The 21,465-nt window shown below is 38.6% G+C and overlaps 3 protein-coding genes across 3 annotated transcripts; 2 read left to right on the top strand and 1 right to left on the bottom strand.

Moving 5' to 3' along the window:
• The first annotated feature begins 3,466 nt into the window (after positions 1-3,466).
• Positions 3,467-21,202, top strand: LOC144977240 (adenine phosphoribosyltransferase-like). Its single transcript, XM_078922253.1, has 4 exons — positions 3,467-3,563; positions 12,826-13,063; positions 14,834-14,912; positions 19,238-21,202. Exons 1-4 carry the CDS (start codon positions 3,484-3,486, stop codon positions 19,372-19,374), a joined length of 534 nt encoding a protein of 177 aa, XP_078778379.1. The 5' UTR covers positions 3,467-3,483; the 3' UTR covers positions 19,375-21,202.
• LOC144977238 (uncharacterized) lies at positions 3,852-8,814 on the bottom strand. Its single transcript, XM_078922251.1, has one exon. It carries the CDS (start codon positions 7,354-7,356, stop codon positions 5,716-5,718), a length of 1,641 nt encoding a protein of 546 aa, XP_078778377.1. The 5' UTR covers positions 7,357-8,814; the 3' UTR covers positions 3,852-5,715.
• On the top strand, positions 19,950-20,768 carry LOC144977239 (mitochondrial S-adenosylmethionine carrier protein-like). The gene has a single exon (XM_078922252.1). It carries the CDS (start codon positions 19,950-19,952, stop codon positions 20,766-20,768), a length of 819 nt encoding a protein of 272 aa, XP_078778378.1.
• Positions 21,203-21,465: the final 263 nt, after the last annotated feature.

The raw sequence follows: 21,465 nt of genomic DNA, 5'->3' as shown, positions 1-21,465 counted from the left end.
ATCATTGAATTTTTAGTAAGTTTTGTTTCTAAATCGCCTCTGAAATTGTCCAAATTAATGCCTTTAATGTTTCTGGTTGATGTGGTGGTGGTTTCTTGGCATGGTTTTGAAACGTCAAGATTGAAAGAAATGAGGGAGTGGTCCGAAAAGGGGAGATAATCGACGGTAGCGTTTTTTTTTTTTGGAACTCTGAATTTTCTACAATTACCCAATCTAAAATATGACCAGCAGAGTCATCTCTAGTGTGTCTGCTCTGTCTTCACACATGGTTGCGAGGCTTGGCGACTTACAAAGGGTGTAACTAAAACTGTGAATGGCAGCAACAGCCGATGCCTTTTCATCATTACGGGAGAAGACTACAGAGAAACCGCAAAACGCCCCGAATTCGACCTGGTAGCTACAGTGATACAGTGGGCATATCTTCCGCGTCGAACTTTTATTACCTACTTGAAGAGCTCGACAATTAGACCAGCAGGCACTCTACTACATGGGCTGTTTGTGCCCTGGCTTGGTTCTATGCTCATTGACGAAGTTGTGACTCTAGCCAGGAACAGACGTGCTTGGTCCCGATATGTGGATTCCCTGTGACCATACTAATTTACAATGAGTGGGGGTTTTATCTTCGATGGCGGACACACGCAGTGAAGTGACGGGATTTGGTAAGCAGTAGAATTTTTGAGTGTTCGAGACAATTAATTATCATTATAATCCATCAGAAGGTTGTGAAGATATCCACGTCAACGCGTGCACACGGGTTGTGTAAATGACTATTTTGTTATTTATTTATTAAATTTATTTATTTATTTATTTAGTTATTTACAAGGAATTTACCCAATGGAAACCGTACGGTGCTCTTATTGGCTAACCAACGAGCGGCCTCGATGAGAAAAATATCCGCCATTGAGACATGGGCTGGGAATCGCGTTACTGTAGTAAACAAACGCTGATCGGCCGTTCATGAAATCTAAGAAAATAACTTCCTGCTCGCTCGTTTAACACAAAACTATTCAAAACGATGTCTCTAAAATGATATAAATGTGACTTCTTAAGGTTTTCTTCACGGTCAAAACCACACAACATTCTATTAATGATTACGTCCTAGGCAAAAAGGCCAGATGATGATCTGGTGGTGGTGATGATTGTAGTTGTAGTAGTAGTGGTAGTGATGATGATGTGGTGGTGGTTGTAGGTGTAGTAGTAGTGGTAATGGTAATGATATGGTGGTGGTGGTGTTTGTAATAGTAGTGGTCGTGATGATGATGTGGTGGTGGTGGTTGTAGTAGTAGTGGTAATGATGCGGCTATGTGGTCTAGTAGTATGACACTCGCTTTCGGATCGGAAGGTCATGGGTTCGAGCCTCGCGCTCGGCGCATAGTTGAGTCCTAGGAAAATGCTCTTTACTCACATTCTCTCACCGACTCAGGTGTAAAATGAGTACCTGGTCGTTAACAGAGTTGTCTTTGTCCGAAAAAATGTAATATCGTCTAACAGGCGTCGTGTCCCGTCCTACATGTTAAATGTTGACCAGGGACCCCTTGTAAAGCGCTTTGAGCACATTTAGTAGATATTGCCCTATATAAAGCTCAATTTAAAAAAAAAATATTTCAATGATGATGATATGGTGGTGGTAGTTGCAGTAGTAGTGGTAGTGATGATAATGTGGTGGTGGTTGTAGTTGTAGTAGTAGTGATAGTGATGATGATGTGGTGGTGGTTGTAGTAGTAGTGGTAGTGATGATGATGTGGTGGTGGTGGTTGTATTAGTAGTTGTAATGGTGATGATATGGTGGTGGTGGTGGTTGCAGTAGTAGTGGTAGTGATGACGATGTGGTTGTGGTGGTTGTAGTAGTAGTGGTACTGGTAATGATATGGTGGTGATGGTGGTGGTGGTTGTAGTAGTAGTGGTAGTGATGACGATGTGGTTGTGGTGGTTGTAGTAGTAGTGGTAATGGTAATGATATGGTGGTGATGGTGGTGGTGGTTGTAGTAGTGATGATATTGTGGTGGTGGTTGTAGTAGTTGAGGTAGTGATTATGATGTGGTGGTGGTTGTAGTAGTAGTGGTGGTGGTGGTTGTAGTAGTAGTGGTGGTGGTGGTGGTTGTAGTAGTAGTGGTAATGATGATGATATGGTGGCGGTGGTTGCAGTAGTAGTGGTAGTGATGACGATGTGGTTGTGGTGGTTGTAGTAGTAGTGGTAGTGATAATGATGTGGCGCTGGTGGTTGTAGTAGTGGTGTTAGTGATGATATTGTGGTGGTAGTTGTAGTAGTAGAGGTAGTGATGATGATGTAGTGGTGGTTGTTGCAGTTGTAGTGGTCGTGATGATGATGTGGTGGTGGTGGTGGTAGTAGTAGTGATGATATTGTGGTGGTGGTTGTAGTAGTTGAGGTAGTGATTATGATGTGGTGGTGGTTGTAGTAGTAGTGGTGGTGGTGGTTGTAGTAGTAGTGGTGGTGGTGGTGGTTGTAGTAGTAGTGGTAATGATGATGATATGGTGGCGGTGGTTGCAGTAGTAGTGGTAGTGATGACGATGTGGTTGTGGTGGTTGTAGTAGTAGTGGTAGTGATAATGATGTGGTGCTGGTGGTTGTAGTAGTGGTGTTAGTGATGATATTGTGGTGGTAGTTGTAGTAGTAGAGGTAGTGATGATGATGTAGTGGTGGTTGTTGCAGTTGTAGTGGTCGTGATGATGATGTGGTGGTGGTGGTTGTAATAGTGGTGGTAGTGATAGTGTAGTAGTAGTGGTAGTGATGATGATGGAGTGGTGGTCGTTGTAGTGGTGATGATGGTGTCGTGGTGGTGTGGTGGTAGTGATAATGATGCAGTGGTGGTGGTTGTAGTAATTGTGGTAGTGATGAAGTGGTAATGGTGGTTGTAGTAGTAGTGACAGTGATGATGTGGTGGTTGGATAACACATTATAGGTTATTATAATACATGATTACACACATTCTCTAACTTCATTTTATGACAGCTTCATTGTGCCATAAATATACGCAACAGTTCTGAATCATTTTATTGTGGATTTTGATATTGTTTGTTGTTTTTCTTGTGTCGTTATGTTGACATAGAGACCGAATGAATGGCAATGCTTACATTCCCAGCCGAAGATATAGATAGTATGCAGATGACGTCACTCAGGCCTTTGTTATTGTTTTTGCCATCATCGTTTGTGAGTTGTTCTCACTAAACTGTATTAACCAGACTATAAACGTTCATGGTTACACAGAGTTTGTGTGTTGGTCCGTTATACTTCCGGATGGCAATGTTGTGAACTCCTTGGCCAAGCGCATTCTATCTATAATGGCGCTGAATGCTTTCATCAGTGGACACTTTTTAGGCTTCGTACGTATTCTCATTCGTTTAATTCTATGGTTATTTAATTAATTAATTAATTTATTTATTTAAAATACGAAGCCTCAATCAGCGGAGCATCTTGACCTTAAACTTTGCACTTTGCTCTTTCAACTGTAATGTGAAGGTCAACATGGCCGACGATAAACTTCACCGTGTGCGAAGTGGCATTGCCGAATACCCCGATTTTCCCAAACCTGGGGTGACTTTTAGGTAATGAATGACAGTTTGTGTATGTACTTGCGTTGTTAAAAAGATGTTGAAATCAATGAAGGGTCTTCTCATTCATGTTAGGATTGACAGACATTGACAAAAAGTCATTGAAAGTCATTCATTTTTTGGAGTTGAGAATTGGAGAACTGATGAGGAGACATTCATTAATGGATCATTAATTTTCATTTTCTTTCAGTGCAATGTTTCAAATCCATCCAAATTTTATGCGATTTAATTTGACCTCGGTGTTTGTCCTAGCCAAGTGGAGTTTTGAGCGCGAGGGGGGGGGGGGGTGATTCTTTTCTATTTGGAATTTGGTCGGAAGTGTTGGACCATCATTGCCAAAGCCCTAGGCCTAGGTTCACTTCCCACTGATGTCCACTTTCATTTCCACCATGGTCCCAGGTTTACTCCCCACTGGTATCCATATCTGGTAGGACTATGTTCATTCCCCTGTGGTGTCCATCTCTCAAATCCCCGGGTTCACTCCCCCAGTGGAATCCATAGCCATAACCTTGGGTTCACTCTGCACTGGTGTCCACTACCCATGGTCCCGAGTTCATTCCCCACTGCCACTGGTCTCTATATATAAGGGACTTTCATGAAAAATTCAAAGTTTGAATATAAGAACAAAACTTATCTTATGGCAAAGCCCTTAAGACAACAAACACAAAGGTGCAAAAATTATCTTTCTAGCTTTACTAGAAGCAAAGTTATGGCCAAAAATGTGTCGTGAATTACCCCTTCTTCATACTTGTATTTAAGTACCGAATTCCGTGACCGAAAATGGACGAAATTGTAACATTTTATGTCATAAAAAACAAACCATTCGTCGGAATTGCATGAAACTTTCAGATGTAACAAATACTATGAAAATAAATATAATATCATTTTCAATGAGTACGCACCTATATTTTCAATGTTATTGACCCTAAATGTGCACGTGGAAACATAAAAATTCAAAGATTTTCCCTAAAAATTTGATGATTTTTTGGTTGTACTGCAAAAAGTTGTGGATTGATTTGCACGAAACTGTTACAGGAGACATGGAAAAGGTTGAGAAATGGAATAAAGTTTTCCATAATAATTCAACAGCTGAACTTTTGAGTGTCTAACCCCAATTATGAATGAACACACGGAAATGGGTATTTCCTCAAATCGATGACCGAAACTTTAACATTTTTGGTCATAAGAAACAAACCGTTTGTTGGAATTGCATGAAACTGTCAGATGTAACAAATACCTTGAAAAGAACTAGAATAACATCATTTTCATTGAGTAGGCGCCTACATTTCAGTCTTATTGAACCCAACTGTGCATGCGGAAACGAAAAAAAGGCAAAGATTTCCCCTGTAAATTCAAAGATTTTTTTTTGTTGTACAGCAAAAAGATGTGGATTGATTTGCACGAAACTGTTAGTGTTAGAGAAGACATGGAAAAGGTTGAGAAATGGAATAAAGTTCTTCACATTGATTCGACAGCTTAAATTTTGAGTGTCTAACTCCAATTATGAACAAACGAGCGGAAATGGGCATTTCCTCGAGTCGACTGAAATGTTAACATCTTTGGTCATAAAAAACAAACTGTTTGTTGGAATTGCATGAAACATTCAGATGTAACAAATACTATGAAAAGAAAAATAATATCATTTTCATTTACTAGGCCTAGGCACCTACATTTTCAGCGTTATTGACCCTAAATGTGCACACAGAAACAAAAAAAATTTAAAGACTTTTTGTTGTTGCACAGCTCTACATATTGAGTTGACGTAATTAGGAGATTTATTAGCAAATTAATGAGTCAAAATGAACACTTTCTCACATTATCTCACCTCTTTACAATCCGAAGAAGGCTTAATGAGTTGAAGATTGGAGCATCATCTTTTTAGTTCCATATCTTCCCGATATTCATCATCCATGCTTGCATTGATGACAACCAGATCGCCCATGAGACTGTCTGTGACTATCTCGCTTAGGGTCACAGTAGACCTGGTGCCTTTTCAGCTGCGTAGTCTATCAATAAAGAACGTATTTTCCGGACGACTTTGAAACCACAGACGGTGCCACGGAATGTAGTATCCTCGCCATCAACATCCCAGACATGGAGAAAGGAGGATGAAGGAATTGTGCCCGACAATAAGCTAGATACAAAACTATGCATCCACTTTTTCAAGGATTCCAGCATGATCTTCCTTTATAAGTAGAGCTTTAATTTCCTTCTCCACTTTGCGTCTGGCAGTTGCATCTCTCTGTTGCACCTTCAATGTTTGTCGTTCTTGAGCAGCAGAAAGGTTTTCTTTGTGCCTACCCTTCCTCTCTTTGATTATTACTGGGGCCCTCTTGATGGCATATTGCAGCATCTGTTGTTTAAGAAGTTGTCCTTTCTCCATGACATATTTGAGGGTGCCATTCATTGCAGCCTTTACTTTACTGTCAACAAAGCCAACAGTTGCATTGGGGGCCTTTCGGGACAAGGCGTCAAACATTCCTAAGATGCGCTTTGCGGCAATGTTGTTGAGAGGGGCCGAAGATGTTTGTGACAGCATGGAAGGTGTTGGTTGACTAAAACGTCCGTCGATGTAAGGAGCTAGTTGTCTCCTTAGAGTGGCAAGCATGGCAGAACAGACACATTTAACTATGTCAGGAAAGGATTCTGCAGCAGGGTCCTTCTTCAGAGCTAGATAGACGTTGTCAGCTGCAATGGGGACTCCGAAGGCATCTTCGCTGTCTTCAAGCAATTTAGAAGGGTCAGCAGAGAGCTCATGCAGATAATTCATACATCTCTTCATATATGGCACCATTTCCAAATATCTCTTCTGCTCTGGATTCCTGTAGAAGAGGTGCATCCAGGGTCCAGTCAAGAATTTTCCAAAGAGACCTAGAACTTGTACCTGCACCATTATATCACTGTTACTCAGGTCTCCAAGAAGGGACAGGCGAATCTGGGTTGCAGTGCAATACTTCTTCAGGTAGGTGGTGAATGATTCCTTTAGGCTGTAAATGATGCCTGCAGAGTGGAACAAAACATGGAGCCGGTTTCCTACATACCGAGGAAGAATGCCTTGTCTGAGTCCAGATCTGTCTAAAAATAGTTTGAATCCTGCAGGATCACCAGAACTTGCTTTGTATCGAAGTTTTGAAAAACAATAAATGAATTTGGCTGCACGACAGTCCTTGCCATATACATTACTTGGTATATTTTTAGCTCTGTCACGAATACCAAGTGCTTTTCTCGTGGTTGAGGCTAACCCGTCGAGTGGATGGACGTTGCAGTTTAGCTCTACCAGTTCTTTGTTTAGGAGCATACTCAGCTCGGCACTGACGCAGTGGTTGACGGCAGCTCTGTCTGTCAGGGTACAGGTTATGCTGGCATAAAATATGCTTAAGACATCCTCCATTGTCTGGTCGGTATAGGAAGCATATGATGCCGCAATTCCCTTGAAGGTGTTGACTATGTGGTTGAAATAGTCCTCTGTTGTTCCACTGGACAAGTGACCAATCTGCAGGTACATAGTTTTCCTATGTGAGGTAACAATGTGAACCTCATTCACATGAGTGCCCTCAATGGAGGTGACATCCCATGCAAGTGTAGTGTTGTCCGATAAAAACATGGCTTCTGCAGTCTGGAGGTCGGACAGCACACCAACCTTATGAGCCATTCGGCAAACTGGCGAGGGTCCCGGAGCACAGGAAAGCTGTTGGTTTTGAAGAACAGAGGAGATGAATAGAATCAGGTCGCCAGCTCTCTCCACAGGAACATTGCTGACCAAGCATTTATAAATTGCCAGTCGCATGTTGTCGCAATAACGTCCTGTGTGAGTATTGATGACATCGTTGTCTCCATTTGTTGGTTGTTCTAATTCACTTTCCAAAATCAGAATTCTATTTTGCTCACTCCGTCACAAATCCTCCAGGTTTTTTAATTTTAACTTTGCTTTGTTTAGTGCTATTTCGGTATTAACTCGTTTTCTCTTCTCCCTTTCCAACATCTTGAGAAAATAAGTCCTTTCCCCCACCAACTCTAAAGCCTTCACCCTCCTTTCCAACAACTTCTTGTCTCTTCTCAAACTTCTTAACTCAGTCTGCCTTTTTTCTATCATCACGTCTTTTCTTTGAATTTTGTAATTGACACGTTTTACATTGTAAGTTTTGGACATTATATTTCTCTGTCTCCGAAGAGAGGTGCAGGTATCCTTAAGTTTTTAAAATAATCCTTGTTTCTCCACTCGCACCCCAGGACATTTTGCACAATCATTTCTCAATTCCAGTGGATTTACAGCCTGAGTCTCATTATCCCTATCCACGATAGCAGCCCCCTCCACAACATTTCTTTTCCTACCAGACACAGGTACACTGAATTCGGATGCCAGGAGACTCTGTAACTTAGGATAATCCTGCTTTCGTTCTTTCTCTGCTTTATATTCCTTCACCAAACGTCTTAGTTTCAAAGCAATTGCATCACATGTGCAGTCATAGCTTTGATTGATGAAAAGTGTATGTATGTAATTTGCAGTTACTGGAATGTCTTAGTCGTGACAAAGGTAGATATAAATTACATTGCCATTTTTCAGTGGCAGCAGCTCACTGTTCATATAAGCAGTCAAAGCAGGATCTTGATCAGCCAAAATGATGTCTTGAGTTAAAAAGAATGATGAACAATGTGAGAATAATGACTGAAGGTAGTCAGTTTCAAATAATCAATTTAATAACAAATTGCTAAGTTACTATTTCAAAAAAGAGAGCAGTAATTTCCCGCAAGGGCGAGCTATTTTCAATGCTAAATTATTATGTATTTTAAAAAAATTTCAATTGGGCAGAAGCCTTCAGACAAGGTCTCGCACATGCTGCAAAACATGTTTTTCAAAACTACCTGACTGCCAACATTAATCAACAAGACATGAAGAGGGGGAAGATAAAGGGTGAATTAAGAATGTATAAAATATAGACATAGATTACAGTTACAGTTAAGAAAAAAGTGAGAAGCAATCCCTGCAAGGGCAAATCCAATTCTTGAATATGATTTGCTAAGACTAAGACGCTAAGAAGTTACTAAAAATGTCTCATCCATGGTGTGCAAAGCCCGGTTTTCAAAGACAACATGTTCATCATTAAACATGAAAGAGGAAAAAAAAAAGAAGCAGGAGGAAGAGAAGTTGAAGAAGAAGAAGTGGCAGTGGTGGAGGAGGAGGAGAAGTAGTGGTGGAGGGGAAGAAGAAAAAGAGAATCAAGAGGAAAGGAGGAGGAAAAAGAAAAAGAAAGAAGATGAATAAAATAAGATCAATAATTAATAAAAGAAACAACAGGTGGTGGGTGGTAAGCTGGCAGAGGCAAGCACCAATTCACTTTTTAAAAATAATATCAATTATATTTATATTCACCAAATCCGAAACAAATTCAAAGATAGAATGAACTTCGATAACTGGTCATGAAGCTGAAATCACATTTCCACGTTGAACAATACAACTGAACTGTCAACAACAGATGATGTAAATTAAAACCAAACCAATCCACAACTTCGGCAATCGAGACAAAAGAAGAAAGTTAAGTGGGAGTTTAAATTTGGTTACTCGTAGATCAACTTCCGGCACGCCTCCAAATTCAAGCATTTTAGAGGGCGCGTTTGCCGGTTCTTTGTGATGTCTTGCCGGTGTTCTATTTAGAATGTCGCCTGCTCATGGATAATTGGAAAGGTCGACGATTCTGTCATTTTTAACATTTTTATTGTCGGATGAGTAGTTTTTGAGTTACGTTTCGACAAAAACTGACAAATTTTCATTGTGAAATCACCACAAGATAGAATCTATTAATTTTAAAGAAAATTATGTAGAAACAATCCTCAACATCGGAACTTTTAAAATAAGGAAACAATTTTACAATACACCGCAAAACCAATAGCAAACATGACCCAGAAAAAAGAGTTGATATGTAACTTGATGGGGAAATTGAGGCACACGATCAAGCGAGGGAGGGACTGGGGGAATCGCGGCCGCAATGGAAGTACCTATTATAAGAAAGGCGTTCTTAAGAACAACTACTCACACTTACAACTGTTGTTTGCTATATCACAGAGGTTCAAGTGCAATGTTATGAAATAATTTAGCATATGAATCTAATAAAATGATATATATATATAAATAAGTCTAAAATCTCATTACAAACTTATTTCTGGAACATTTTGGCAAGTCGTACAGCATTTTTTCCTTTTAACATGTAATTCATTCCTTAGGTGCTATTACAGATTTTATCCCTATCAGTTAGCAAACTCACAGTTGTGGAGTAATATCTCTCAAGCCTGTGTATCTTGTATTGTAGCTAATCAAAATTTTCATACTGGATAACATGCTTTTAGATCAGATGGTCAGATCACAACGCTGCATCCTCCCGGAAAGAAGAGTGAATGTTGTAGTGACACAAAAATTATGAGATAAGAGAGCGAATCAATATATTTAATACACAAAATTCAATTAATTAGCAATTTGTGTTTTTAAACGGCTAGAAATGTTCAGATTTGTACTTATATTGAAATATTCAGCATAGGGTACCAAACTTTACATTTATGAATTGTATATTCATCAACAATGTCCAAGTTCACACATTTCAGAATTCCTGGTGCCCATGCAGATGGGACCCACGCAGGTGACACCAAACTACATTTTGTTCAGAAAAACTTTTTCCAAAATTTCAAGTCAAAAATCAAAGTTTAAAACACAAAACCAGAGCAAGATTAATGTCTCCAATCAATTTTCAAACACTTTCTTTCATAATTAATAATAAAATAGGATATTGAAATTTGGTGAATGGGCAGAAAATTGAAGACACGGAATCTCCTGTACCCCATTATTCGCTCTAAAAACCACTAAAAATGTTAAATTTTTTATTTTTTGTTAATTTTACCAGTTTCCTAGGCTTAATTTTAGTCACTTGAACAAATTTGTAGTTAAAAATTTCAAAGCTTGTCTGATACATGTATATAGAATTAAGTTTCCTTTGTCACATCGGAGACACGAAAATAACGTGATTACATCATATGCAGGAAATAACTTATAAACAAAGATGGAAATATTTTTATTCATTTTTAAATCATACAAATTGTAGTTAATACATCTAACTTTTGTTAAAAACAAAACATAAAGTTAACTTTAAATGGAAACTGTTGATTCACTTACCTCATTTGATGCATTCTAAAAACGAAAGTAAAACCTTCGTGTCTTCAAAACGCCAATTTCGCTCAGTAATAAATCCTAAAAAAATATAAAGGAACAAAATTTCGCCACCATTTTGCTACCACAGCTCCAGGAAGAGTTGATCTATCAAAAACAGCAACTATAGTCACCAAATCTCAATTAGATTTTGATCTATTGTGTTGGCCATGTAGAAAATGCTTTTCCTGTCATTATTGTGTTTTCCGCCATATCAATATCTGGTAGTCCTGTGTTCAATTTCCCAGTGATGTCTATCTCTCAAAGACCCGGCTTCACTCCCCACTAGTGTTCATATCCAGTGGTCCCATGTTCAATCCCCAGTGATATCCACTTCTCACAGCCCGTGTTCACTCCCCACTTGTTTCAACCTTTCATAGCCTTGTGCTCACTCCACTATGGTGTCCACCTCCCAAAGTCCTGGTTCACTCTTCACTGGTATCCATATCTGGTGGTTCCAGTTCACTCCCCAGCAGTGTCCATAGTCATAATCAGGGTTCATTCCACACTGGTGTAATCTCCCACCATTGTCCCGGATTCACTCCCCAGTGGTGTCCACCTCTCATAGCCGTCATAGCCCTATGTTCACTCCCCACTTGAGCACATATTTAGTGGTTCCACATTTACTCACTTGTGGCATCCACCTTCCATGGTCCCGGGTTCACTCCCCACTGGTGTCCATATCTGGTAGTCCTGTGTTCAATCCCCAGTGGTGACTATCTCTCAAAGCCCCAGCTTCATTCCTTACTGGTGTCCATATCCAGTGGTTCCATGTTCACTCGCCACTGTTGTCATCCTCTCATAGACTTGTGCTCACTCCCCTATGTTGTACACCTCCCAAAGTCCCAGATTCACTCCTCACTGGTGTCCACCTTTCATAGCCCCAGCTCACTCCCTTCTGGAGTCTATAACCAGTGTTTTTACGTTTACTCACCAGTCGTGTCCCCCTCTCGTATCCTGGGTTCACTCCCGCTGGTGTCTACCTCCTCCTATAGTGCCGAGCTAATTCCCTGCTGGTGTCTATACCTGTGGTACCATGTTCACTCCACAGTGGTGTACAACTCCCATTCCTGGGCTCACTCACCACTGGTGTCCATCTAAAAAATTATTACTAACCTCTCTTGTGTCCATCCGGGGTTTAATCCCCACTTGTTTCTACATCTTACAGCCAGCCTCCAGTTTAATCCCCATCAGCGCCACCATCCTAAAGCCCCAGGTTTAATCCCTCCCTGGTGTTCAAATCTCATAGTCAAAGTCCTGGGTTTACTCTCTACTTATCATCTGTTGACATCCCATGGTCTCTCAGTTAGCTCCCCTCTAATATTAGCCTCCTATTGTCCTTGATATATAATCTTCATGGGTATCCATTTTATATGGTCCCTGGTTCAATCCCCACAGGTGCTCATAAGAGTCCCAGGGTCAATCTGCACAGCCACATTGATCCCAGTGAAACATGAGAAACACGGCTCTTTATCGTCTGATCAGAAACTGAGCAGTCTATTGCAGTACAGCACTAGGGAGCAACATGGCGATTATAGAGCTCTTTTAGATAAAAACATTACCGTCAGGGTCTATTGTAGTCTATTTCAGACACATGGCAGATAACTGTGACTCAAAATGCCAAACAAGTTTGCAAACTTTTTACTTTTACAAAACCACTTTTTTTTTTCTCTGTGACTATTTATGTGTAAAGCAGCTGCGTTTACACAACACTGTCACTTTTTTGAAACTCCGGTCTTTTAAACAGTTGTTCACTTTCGAGAATGCAAAAACCTATGCAATGCACATGGGAATAGGAAAAGAAATAAGTAAAGTTAATAGATATGAATAAAAGTTTTTAAAATTCCCAAAAAACAAATCTGTTGAGGGATTGTAGCTGACTATGTATACATAATTATATACCTCTTCATTCATGTGGATAGCATGGTCAAATGGGTAAGACATTTGTCTCACACCGTTGGTTCGGCCTTCTTTCTACAGAATGTTGCAAATGATAAATGTCCCACCCCCATTTAAATATTTTTTTCTCTATGGCATTGACTTTGTTTTTTCTTTTTTTTCTAGGGATCTATTCCCAATTCTTGAGAACCCATCTGTATTCAAGGATCTCATTGACCTTATCATTCAGGCTGCAAAGGAAAACTGTCCCAAAGCTGAGTGTGTGGTTGGACTTGAGTCTCGTGGATTCTTATTTGGTCCGATTTTAGCCCAGGCTTTGAACATTCCGTTTGTGCCAGTGAGGAAGAAAGGAAAACTGCCTGGAGAGCTTTACTCTGTGACTTACCAGCTTGAGTATGGGTCGGTGAGTGATTAAACTAGAAAGCTTGAAATTTTTATAAGGTTTAGTAAGAAGAGTATTCTGATAATTAAACAGGTTGTATCTCTTTAACAAGAGGAGCAGTTTAAATCCTGGATTAAAGAAACTTTTACTCATTTTACTAAATCTTCTGCCGACCCAACATTGATTGGGGAACCAAGTTTGTCAGATCTCACAGAAAGGACTTTGCAATGAACTAGTATCCTATCCCAAGGTTAGCAAATATTGGTTACTGTCCATTCAACAATTCTACATAGGGATAAACTTGGTTCCATATATTATTTTAGATTACACTGAATTTAATTTTCTTATTATAGTGAATTAAATTTTTTCGCCTCGCATGACAGAGCTTAAGAGATCCGGATTGTGGAATAATGAAGAGGTGGTTTGTGTACATGACATAGAGACATTTAAAAAAATAAAAATGTATGTGATATATTTGAAGCTACAATTGGAATATCACATACATAAAATAATACATTCCCTTTATTCATCCCAAAGGGAAATTTGTCTTTAAAGTCTATACCAAAGGAAGACTGGAATCCAGGCATTGGCGGGTGTAATCAAACTCTGTACCTTTTTAGTACCTTACCGCTGAACCACACTTCCCCGGACCTGCACTTAATTGGAATGATTTGTCTGTGACCAATTTTATCTAGATAATTTCTACTAGTTATTGGAGGGTGTTCTGGTTAACTGGAACATTTTCAGAGCTTCGTTGTAAGGGTTGGTTAAGGGGAGAATTAAACTTAAATTCAAATTATGTAATTTATTAATGAAAATTCTCCTGACTAGTGGTTTTATTTACCCAGTCAGATTTTATAATCAAATAATTCATCTATTGAATTATTTGATTATGGTAATAAATTCCCACTGGTTGTCAAGGAGTATCACAATAAAGAATAAAATTCCATCACTTAGAGTGGTCGAATAATTTTTGTCAGATTTATTCTAAACTAAACTAAACTAGAGTTTTTGTATAGTGCAATATCCTCTAAACGTTCTCAAAGTGCTTTACAAAGGGTCACTAACTAACAGCAACACGGAACATGTAGAATGAGACAGGATGCCTATTAGGCGATATCACAATTTTTTTCTAATAGTGACAATGCTGTTAATGGCCAGGTACTCATTTTACACCTGAGTATGGTGAGTGAATGTGAGTAAAGAGCCTTTTCCAATGACTCAACTATGCACAGAGGGGGGCCCGAACCCAGGAGCTTCCGATCCAAAAGTGAGTGTCATACTCACATAGCCACACATATAATAATGTATATATTTATTTGTCATGAGAGATGGTATACTAATTAGGGGGGTATAATAGATGTTTAAACCTATTAAAGGTATGATTTCTAATTAGAGTTCGGACCGTGATTGTCTTGGTCCCAAATATGGTGGTAAACGAGGTTTCACTGTACATATCTTTCTATCAAAATCAATGCAGTAAGCTCATTGTTGATGGGATGTACAGGCCTCGATCTTGTTTAGCATGTCAAGCACAACACTGGCCCAGGTAGGGACCTAACCCACTCTACTGAATTTAACACAGTATAAACAATAATGAATGATTTTATAAATATTTTTTTTTACATATATATTGCTTCACTATTCACTGATAAAGTGCTCAGCAGCGCTTCATAATTTCTGCTTTATTGAGTTGATTCCAATTAAGCAGCTTCGACTTTATCACTTTTCATAACTCTACTTCAAGCACATATTTTTCATTTTTCATTTTTTGTTTCTTTATCAACCCAGGACACCTGTGAAATTAAGAAAGACTCACTCAAGCCCAAACAAAAGGTTTTGATAATTGATGATCTTCTGGCAACTGGAGGTAAATCATCCATGATAAAATAAAAAAATAAGGCTCAAGGTTTTAAAAGGACTCGGATGATATCATTAAAGAGGAAAATTGGATTTGAACAGTATCTGGTGTGACATAACAAACTTTTGTCACACCAGACTCTGGTCAAATGTCTTTTCCCCTTTTGTTTTAATTGAAGATATCCCATCTGTGCTATCCCTCTTGAAAAATTAGAGAACAAATTTTCTTATCTCACTTCTATGTTTGATTATTTTCACAGTGATAATATCAATGGCTAAGTTGTTCAATAAGAAATCCATTCAGAGTTTGAATGAACATCTCTGGGCTTTTCTTACATTGAGATTTTGTATGATTTGGGAGAAAGTTAGCCTCTGGTGAAAAGCTTTTCAATTCAGATTGGGATTTCCAGCTTGATTGGCAAACTAACAAATCCTTCCAAAGTTGAACAAAGTTCTTTTCAAAAGCCATAAACAGTTTTCCTAGGACTCTACTATGCGCCAAGCAAGGCTTGAACCCAGGATCTTCTGATCTGAAAGCGAGTGTCATACCACAAGACCACATAGCCAAAAAACAATCCATCTTTACTATCTAAAGCATTAATATGGACTAAATATTTAACCTCCTGGGTGGGGTTCCTGACCTCTGATAGTTGGCATGGAGGCATTTACTGTGCCTTCTCTGTCGTACAGCGACAAAACACTGTATAATGGCAAAACCCGATTTTACAGGAGAGCCGAATAACTGTTCAAATTTTACTTCAACTTTTTACAATAACTATGCAGATAATTGATGCAAATTTGGGAACCAAGTGTTACATTGGGTCTTTCAATTTTATTTACTAAGCTTTTTTAAGAACACTTCATAATAATTCATTATGAAGTAAAAGCATAAGAAACATCGAAAATTTTGTAACAATTTTCTCCGTAGTAAAAATAATCACTATCATTCTTCATAAAGAAAAAAGGAAGCAATTCAAAACTAACTAAATAAACAAACAAATAAAGAGAGAAAAAACCTTTAAAAGATTTTTTAAAAACATGCGCTTTTATATAGTGCAATATCCACTAAACGTGCTCAAAGTGCTTTACAAGGGGTCCCTGACCAATAACTACACGTAACATGTAGCACGAGACATGGCGTCTGTTAGGTAATATTACAATTTATTTCCAACAGAGACAACGCTGTTAACGGCCAGGTACTCATTTTAAACCCGAGTATGGTGAGAGAATATGAGTAAAGTGCCTTTTCCTAGGCCTCAACTATGCGCCAAGTGAGGCTCGAACCCAGGGCCTTCCGATCCGAATTCGAGTGTCATACTAAGACCACTTAGCTGCACAAAGAAGAAGAAGACGAAAAGGAAGAAGGAGAGAAAGAGGAGGAGGACAAGGAGAAGGAGGAAAGAAGAAGAAGAGGAGCAGGAGTAGAGAGTTGGGGAAGAGGAGGTTGGGGATAAAGAAAAAAGAGAAGAATGAGATGATGTTGATGATTGATTTTTTATTAAGCGAAAGAAGAAATTCCAATTCTACGGTACTACACGGCTAGTTATACCACAAAAAATCCTGTATAATGGAGTTATACTTATACCTGTCATCTGCATTTTTTGCGGCCGCAAATATCAGGGCGATCCGCAAATTTTGGCAAATTTCCCAAAATTGGCAAATCGTGGCAAATTTTGGGAAAATTGGCAAATCGCGTGGCAAATTTTGAGGGAAAAAAAGAAACGAAAACAAAATTACGAAAAAAAAAAGTGCGAAACTTGAGAAATGTTGCAGCTTTGCCTGGGCCCAAACCAAGGGAAGCTTCTCTCTATGGATAATGATCCTTTAAAATCTTTGTAACAACACTATTCACAGTCATTTCATTAAATTTATAAATGCAGCCTCCTTAAATGTAATAAATTGTCTTTTATATATATATTTTTCTGTATCGCATGTTAATTTTTACTGAAACGCTTAGTTCTCCTCGGCAAATTTTTGGGCAAATTTTGGTCTTTTTGGCAGATTTCTTGGCAAATTTTGGCAAATTTTAGGTCCCAATTTGGCAAAAAATGCAGATGACAGTTATTCAGGGTTTTGTCATTGTATTGAGGCAGTGCAAAAATTAAAACACTTTTGACTTTTTTTATTTTTAAGAATTGACTTTTAATATTTTGTGAGTAGATGCAGGGTATCATTCTGATCACAATGATATAAAAATGTCTATTTGACCCAATTTCGAAGATATCTGGCCCCCCGGAAATATGCAAAAAAATATCCCAAATTATGCGGGGGAAAAAGGCAAATTATGCAAGGGAAATTACAAATTATGCAAAACAAGAAAAAATTAATAAATCGCTGTCTAAATTTTTCCATTGATTTATTTACATTTAACCAATTCAAAATTAAAGAACTACAACGCAAATTCAAAACTCAATTTTTTGTTGTAGGGCCTAGCACAGAAAAGCTAGATGTCGCAGAGACGTTGTCTGACAATATCAGATTGTAAACAGAAAAGCTGCGCTCAGCATCAGCGCTGTTGATCATGGTGTATATGTACCACTTGGCACAAGCAGCCAAAGCGGGCACTTCATCAGAAATGGACTGCCAAAAATGTGACACGTCAACAGAAGAGGTGATGGAGTTCTTCACCGCGAGGGGCCCAAGCTGCCGGGGGTACCTCTTGATCTCCTCCTCGGGTACAGTCTGAGCTGAGGTGATTGTCAATTGTAGACTTTCTCATATGGTCCAGCACTAAGTTGCAAGACTTGCAAAACAGTTTACCAGCACTAACAAATGTTTCATTTTTAAACTGTTTGTGACGGTCGGTAACTGATGTCTTTGTTGCTGATTTTGCTTTGGCACTCGGCGCTGCCCCATTGCGATGTACGAAGGCATCCATTCTGGTCGAGTTGTCTTGTATTGATTATTGATAAAACTTTTATTAAAAGGAATCAAACTTGAATCCAGATCGTAACTCGCACGTTAGCTGGTTAGCGAGAGAAAGGCAGTGATCGCTTGGCACTTGGTTTTGGTTAGATCTCAAGAAGACAAATCAAATCGTACACTTGGAATACAATGGTAACTTAGTAACACTGGCTCTCAACTATCGGAACAATGGCGGAAGCCCGTATGAAGTATTTCTCCGGCGAGCATAAAGGGTATCCAGAGGGAAAAAAAACCACATACATTTGATCATGTTTTGACTTTTACACATTCTGATCACAAGGCATATGAAAAGTTCTAGCCAGCATGAAAAATAAAAAGTAATGATTTTCTTTGTTTAGAACCAAGATGTCCGCCGTTGCCGGGCGGCGTGACATCAGACTATTGAATCGTATTGGAACAGCCTCCCTTTAACCCTCTCCTTACCACCCATATGAAAATCGTCACGGTCGTTACGATGCCACCGACAATTTCCTCAAATGATTTCTCTTGTACATCACAAAATTTAAAGAAATGCTTTGGTTACAGCTATAAATGCTAATCACTGTGTTGTAGAGCTCACATGTCACTTTCTTGTTTGAGCAAGAAAAGTCTATTTTGTGCTGGGTGGGTGTGAAATTTCGGGGGAAATTCTAAAAATAGCTGGTAAGGAGAGAGTTAAAGTTAAAGGGAAGTCACTGTCACGTATTTGGGAACATCGTCGGACTTTTTCGGTTTCATTTTTCTTCACACAATGGTCATAAATTCACGCTAAAAACCATATTTTGCAGAATTATGCGGTAAATTATGCGGCCGCATCGGTCGCATTTTCCTGGGGGGGCCAGAGATATGGGGTTTTGTCGCTGTATGGCAGTTCTAGTTCTATCCTCCTATATCTGTTTTCCAACATGCTTTCTGTCTTTATTTTGGAATGGGATAACTTGGTTTTGTCCTGACCCTGGCCGGATACCCTAACTATGAGGGAAACAGTCAAATGTATAGTTAGTTTTGAGAGGTGATTTATTTTGTCCTGTAATTGTAAATCATCTCTCTGTTATGCACTGTATTATGTTTTGTTTACAAATTATATATGATTCGGAAACATTTGAGTGTATTCCTCTTCGTGGGGACCTGTGCTTGTGTCTGGATGAGACTCTTAGATGATGTCAAACTAAGTAATTTGATAGTGTACTCTTGGAATCTACCTCTGTTTCCTATTTCAACAATGTCCCCTTTGTCTTTGTTTTCTTGGGTGCTTTAATTGTAATTCTAGAACCTTTTACTATTCCAATTTCTTCCTTTTTAGGCGCCAATATGACCTTAGTGTTGCAAGCGCTGTAATACCCTTAAAAATCAAAACAAACATATTTAACTTCATAAAAAGCAAATGCATTTAGGTCTGAAATTGCCCCACAGTTTAACTTTCTGTTTCAGGTACAATGACAGCAGCGTGTCGTTTGGTTGAAAAGGCTGGGGCTGAAGTCTCCTTATGCATGGTCGTCATTGAACTTGCTGACTTGAAAGGGAGAGAAGCAGTAGACAGGCCTGTCAAATCTATCATGGCTTTTTAATGCATACATGACAAAACATAATCAATACTATAGGCAGCCGTCTATGCAGTTGTATCATTTGATATTTAATTTCTATTATTAAAATTACTTTCTACAATAGGTTAATTATTCTTTATCACTTCATAGAATTGCCATAATTTTTAGTTGTTCATTCCATCTTATGCTACCCCAACTCATTGTTATACAATGCAAATATTTATAGATATATGTTAATTAATTTTCTTTTTTTAAAGACTTTTTGAAAAAGGTACTGAAAGACTTTTTCAAAAAGGTACTTAAATTTGTTGATTAATATTACGCAATGTTATGTCGTGTATATTTTTTGTTATTTAAGGTCATTTTGAATCAAAAAAATGTGTCATTGAATACGATATATTTGTTTATTTCATGTAACCAGAAACATATTGCTGTATTATTGCAAGTTTGGTATACATAAGAATTATTCCTTAATCAGAACAGCTGATCAAATTCAAGATTTTGTTCTTATTACCAAGATCAAAAAATTTTTCTTTTGATAAATCTCGCTGACACAACAAAGTGACTATAATTTATTCCCAAGATTTCTTTACTGAGCAATGGATAGAGAGACAATTAAAGCGTTGATTGCTGGAGGCGCAGCTGGAATATCAGTGGATATTATCCTTTTTCCTCTGGACACAATCAAGACAAGACTCCAGTCCGAGACTGGATTTTTGAAATCTGGAGGAGTTCGAGGAATTTACTCTGGTCTCTTGTCTGCAGCTTTGGGGTCAGCCCCGACGGCTGCTATATTTTTTGTGGTTTATGAGTCATCTAAATCCATGTTCTACCGTACTGGTCACCAGGAAATGGGGATTTCCATGTCTGTTGGTCACATGACTGCAGCATCCTTGGGAGAAGTGGCTGCCTGTCTGATACGAGTACCAGTGGAGGTGGTCAAACAACGAACACAAGCATTGAATACTGGGTCTTCTTGGGCTTCTTTTAAACAAACTCTGGGAAGTGAGGGGTTCCGTGGGTTTTATCGTGGATATACAAGCACGGTTGTGAGAGAGATTCCATTTTCCATTATTCAGTTTCCCTTGTGGGAGCATATGAAGTCTCGTTGGTCTGCAAAAACTGGACAAGCAATCACAGCTTGGCAATCGTCAATATGTGGAGCTATCGCAGGTGGCATATCTGCTGCCATTACAACTCCATTAGATGTTGTGAAAACGAGAATCATGTTAGCAGAGAAGAGCTCTAGTCTTGCTCGAGGGTTTATAATCAGTGCCATGACACAAGTGTACAGGGAACGTGGGCTTGCTGGCTTGTTTGCTGGATTGGGACCCAGGGTTTTGTGGATATCTATTGGGGGATCTATTTTCTTGGGCATTTATGAAAAAGTTAAAATCTCTTTGTCAAATGTTTTATAACAGTGCATGTACTTATTGCTTATTTTCATATGTTAGATGTTTTTAACCAGAATGAAGAAGAAAAAAGAGTAAATATTGTGTTTTGCAGGTTTTTAAAGAAAGCTTAAATTTTGTGGTGGTTGATTCACGATCACACACATTTCATAACTCTGATTAGATTTAGTCCAGGCTGCTGTTCACTAATAAAACATTTTTTTTTTTTACATTTTGGCCAGAAAAATGTTGAGATATTATGACAAGTGGAAGTTATCATAGTTTGATATTTAAAATTAAAGTTTTCTTGTCAAACTGTAGACAGTGTGTTTTGTTATTGCACAGTAGCAATTATATTAGTCTTAATTGTAATGCATTATACAAAAGAAAGTTTTCAATATGTAATTTTCTTGTATATATTGATTAGAAAAGATCAGTGTGGAGAACCTCAAGAAGAAAAAGAAGGGACACTTAATGGAGCTAATACACCAGCACGGTTTCCTCAAGCTCCTCAAGACATGCAAAAAGCTTTGAGGAAACTGTGCCTTGTCAAAAACAATTTGATGGAGAGGTGGAGGAGAGGAGGGGGAAGAGTAACTCAGTGGTATGAGATTTTTACTTCATACCCGAAAGAAACCTAGTTTTAATATTCACTGCATTATGTGGCATTATATATATATATATATATATATATATATATATGTCATGGTACAAGGGGATTTGG

The sequence above is a fragment of the Berghia stephanieae genome, chromosome 7 (assembly GCF_034508935.2).
Source record: "Berghia stephanieae isolate SIO BIC M18660-M18661 chromosome 7, UCSD_Bste_1.3, whole genome shotgun sequence".
Classification (NCBI taxonomy): Eukaryota; Metazoa; Mollusca; class Gastropoda; order Nudibranchia; family Aeolidiidae; genus Berghia; species Berghia stephanieae.
This window is presented reverse-complemented; position numbering and strand designations above follow the sequence as displayed.

Excerpts from the sequence above, each read along its gene's own strand:
- LOC144977240 (XM_078922253.1), top strand. The coding sequence starts at position 3,484 with ATGGCCGACGATAAACTTCACCGTGTGCGAAGTGGCATTGCCGAATAC. Across the intron at positions 3,564-12,825 it reads AAACCTGGGGTGACTTTTAG|GGATCTATTCCCAATTCTTG; the intron begins GTAATGAATGAC and ends TTTTTTTTCTAG. Across the intron at positions 13,064-14,833 it reads ACCAGCTTGAGTATGGGTCG|GACACCTGTGAAATTAAGAA; the intron begins GTGAGTGATTAA and ends TTATCAACCCAG.
- LOC144977239 (XM_078922252.1), top strand. The coding sequence starts at position 19,950 with ATGGATAGAGAGACAATTAAAGCGTTGATTGCTGGAGGCGCAGCTGGA.
- LOC144977238 (XM_078922251.1), bottom strand. The coding sequence starts at position 7,356 with ATGCGACTGGCAATTTATAAATGCTTGGTCAGCAATGTTCCTGTGGAG.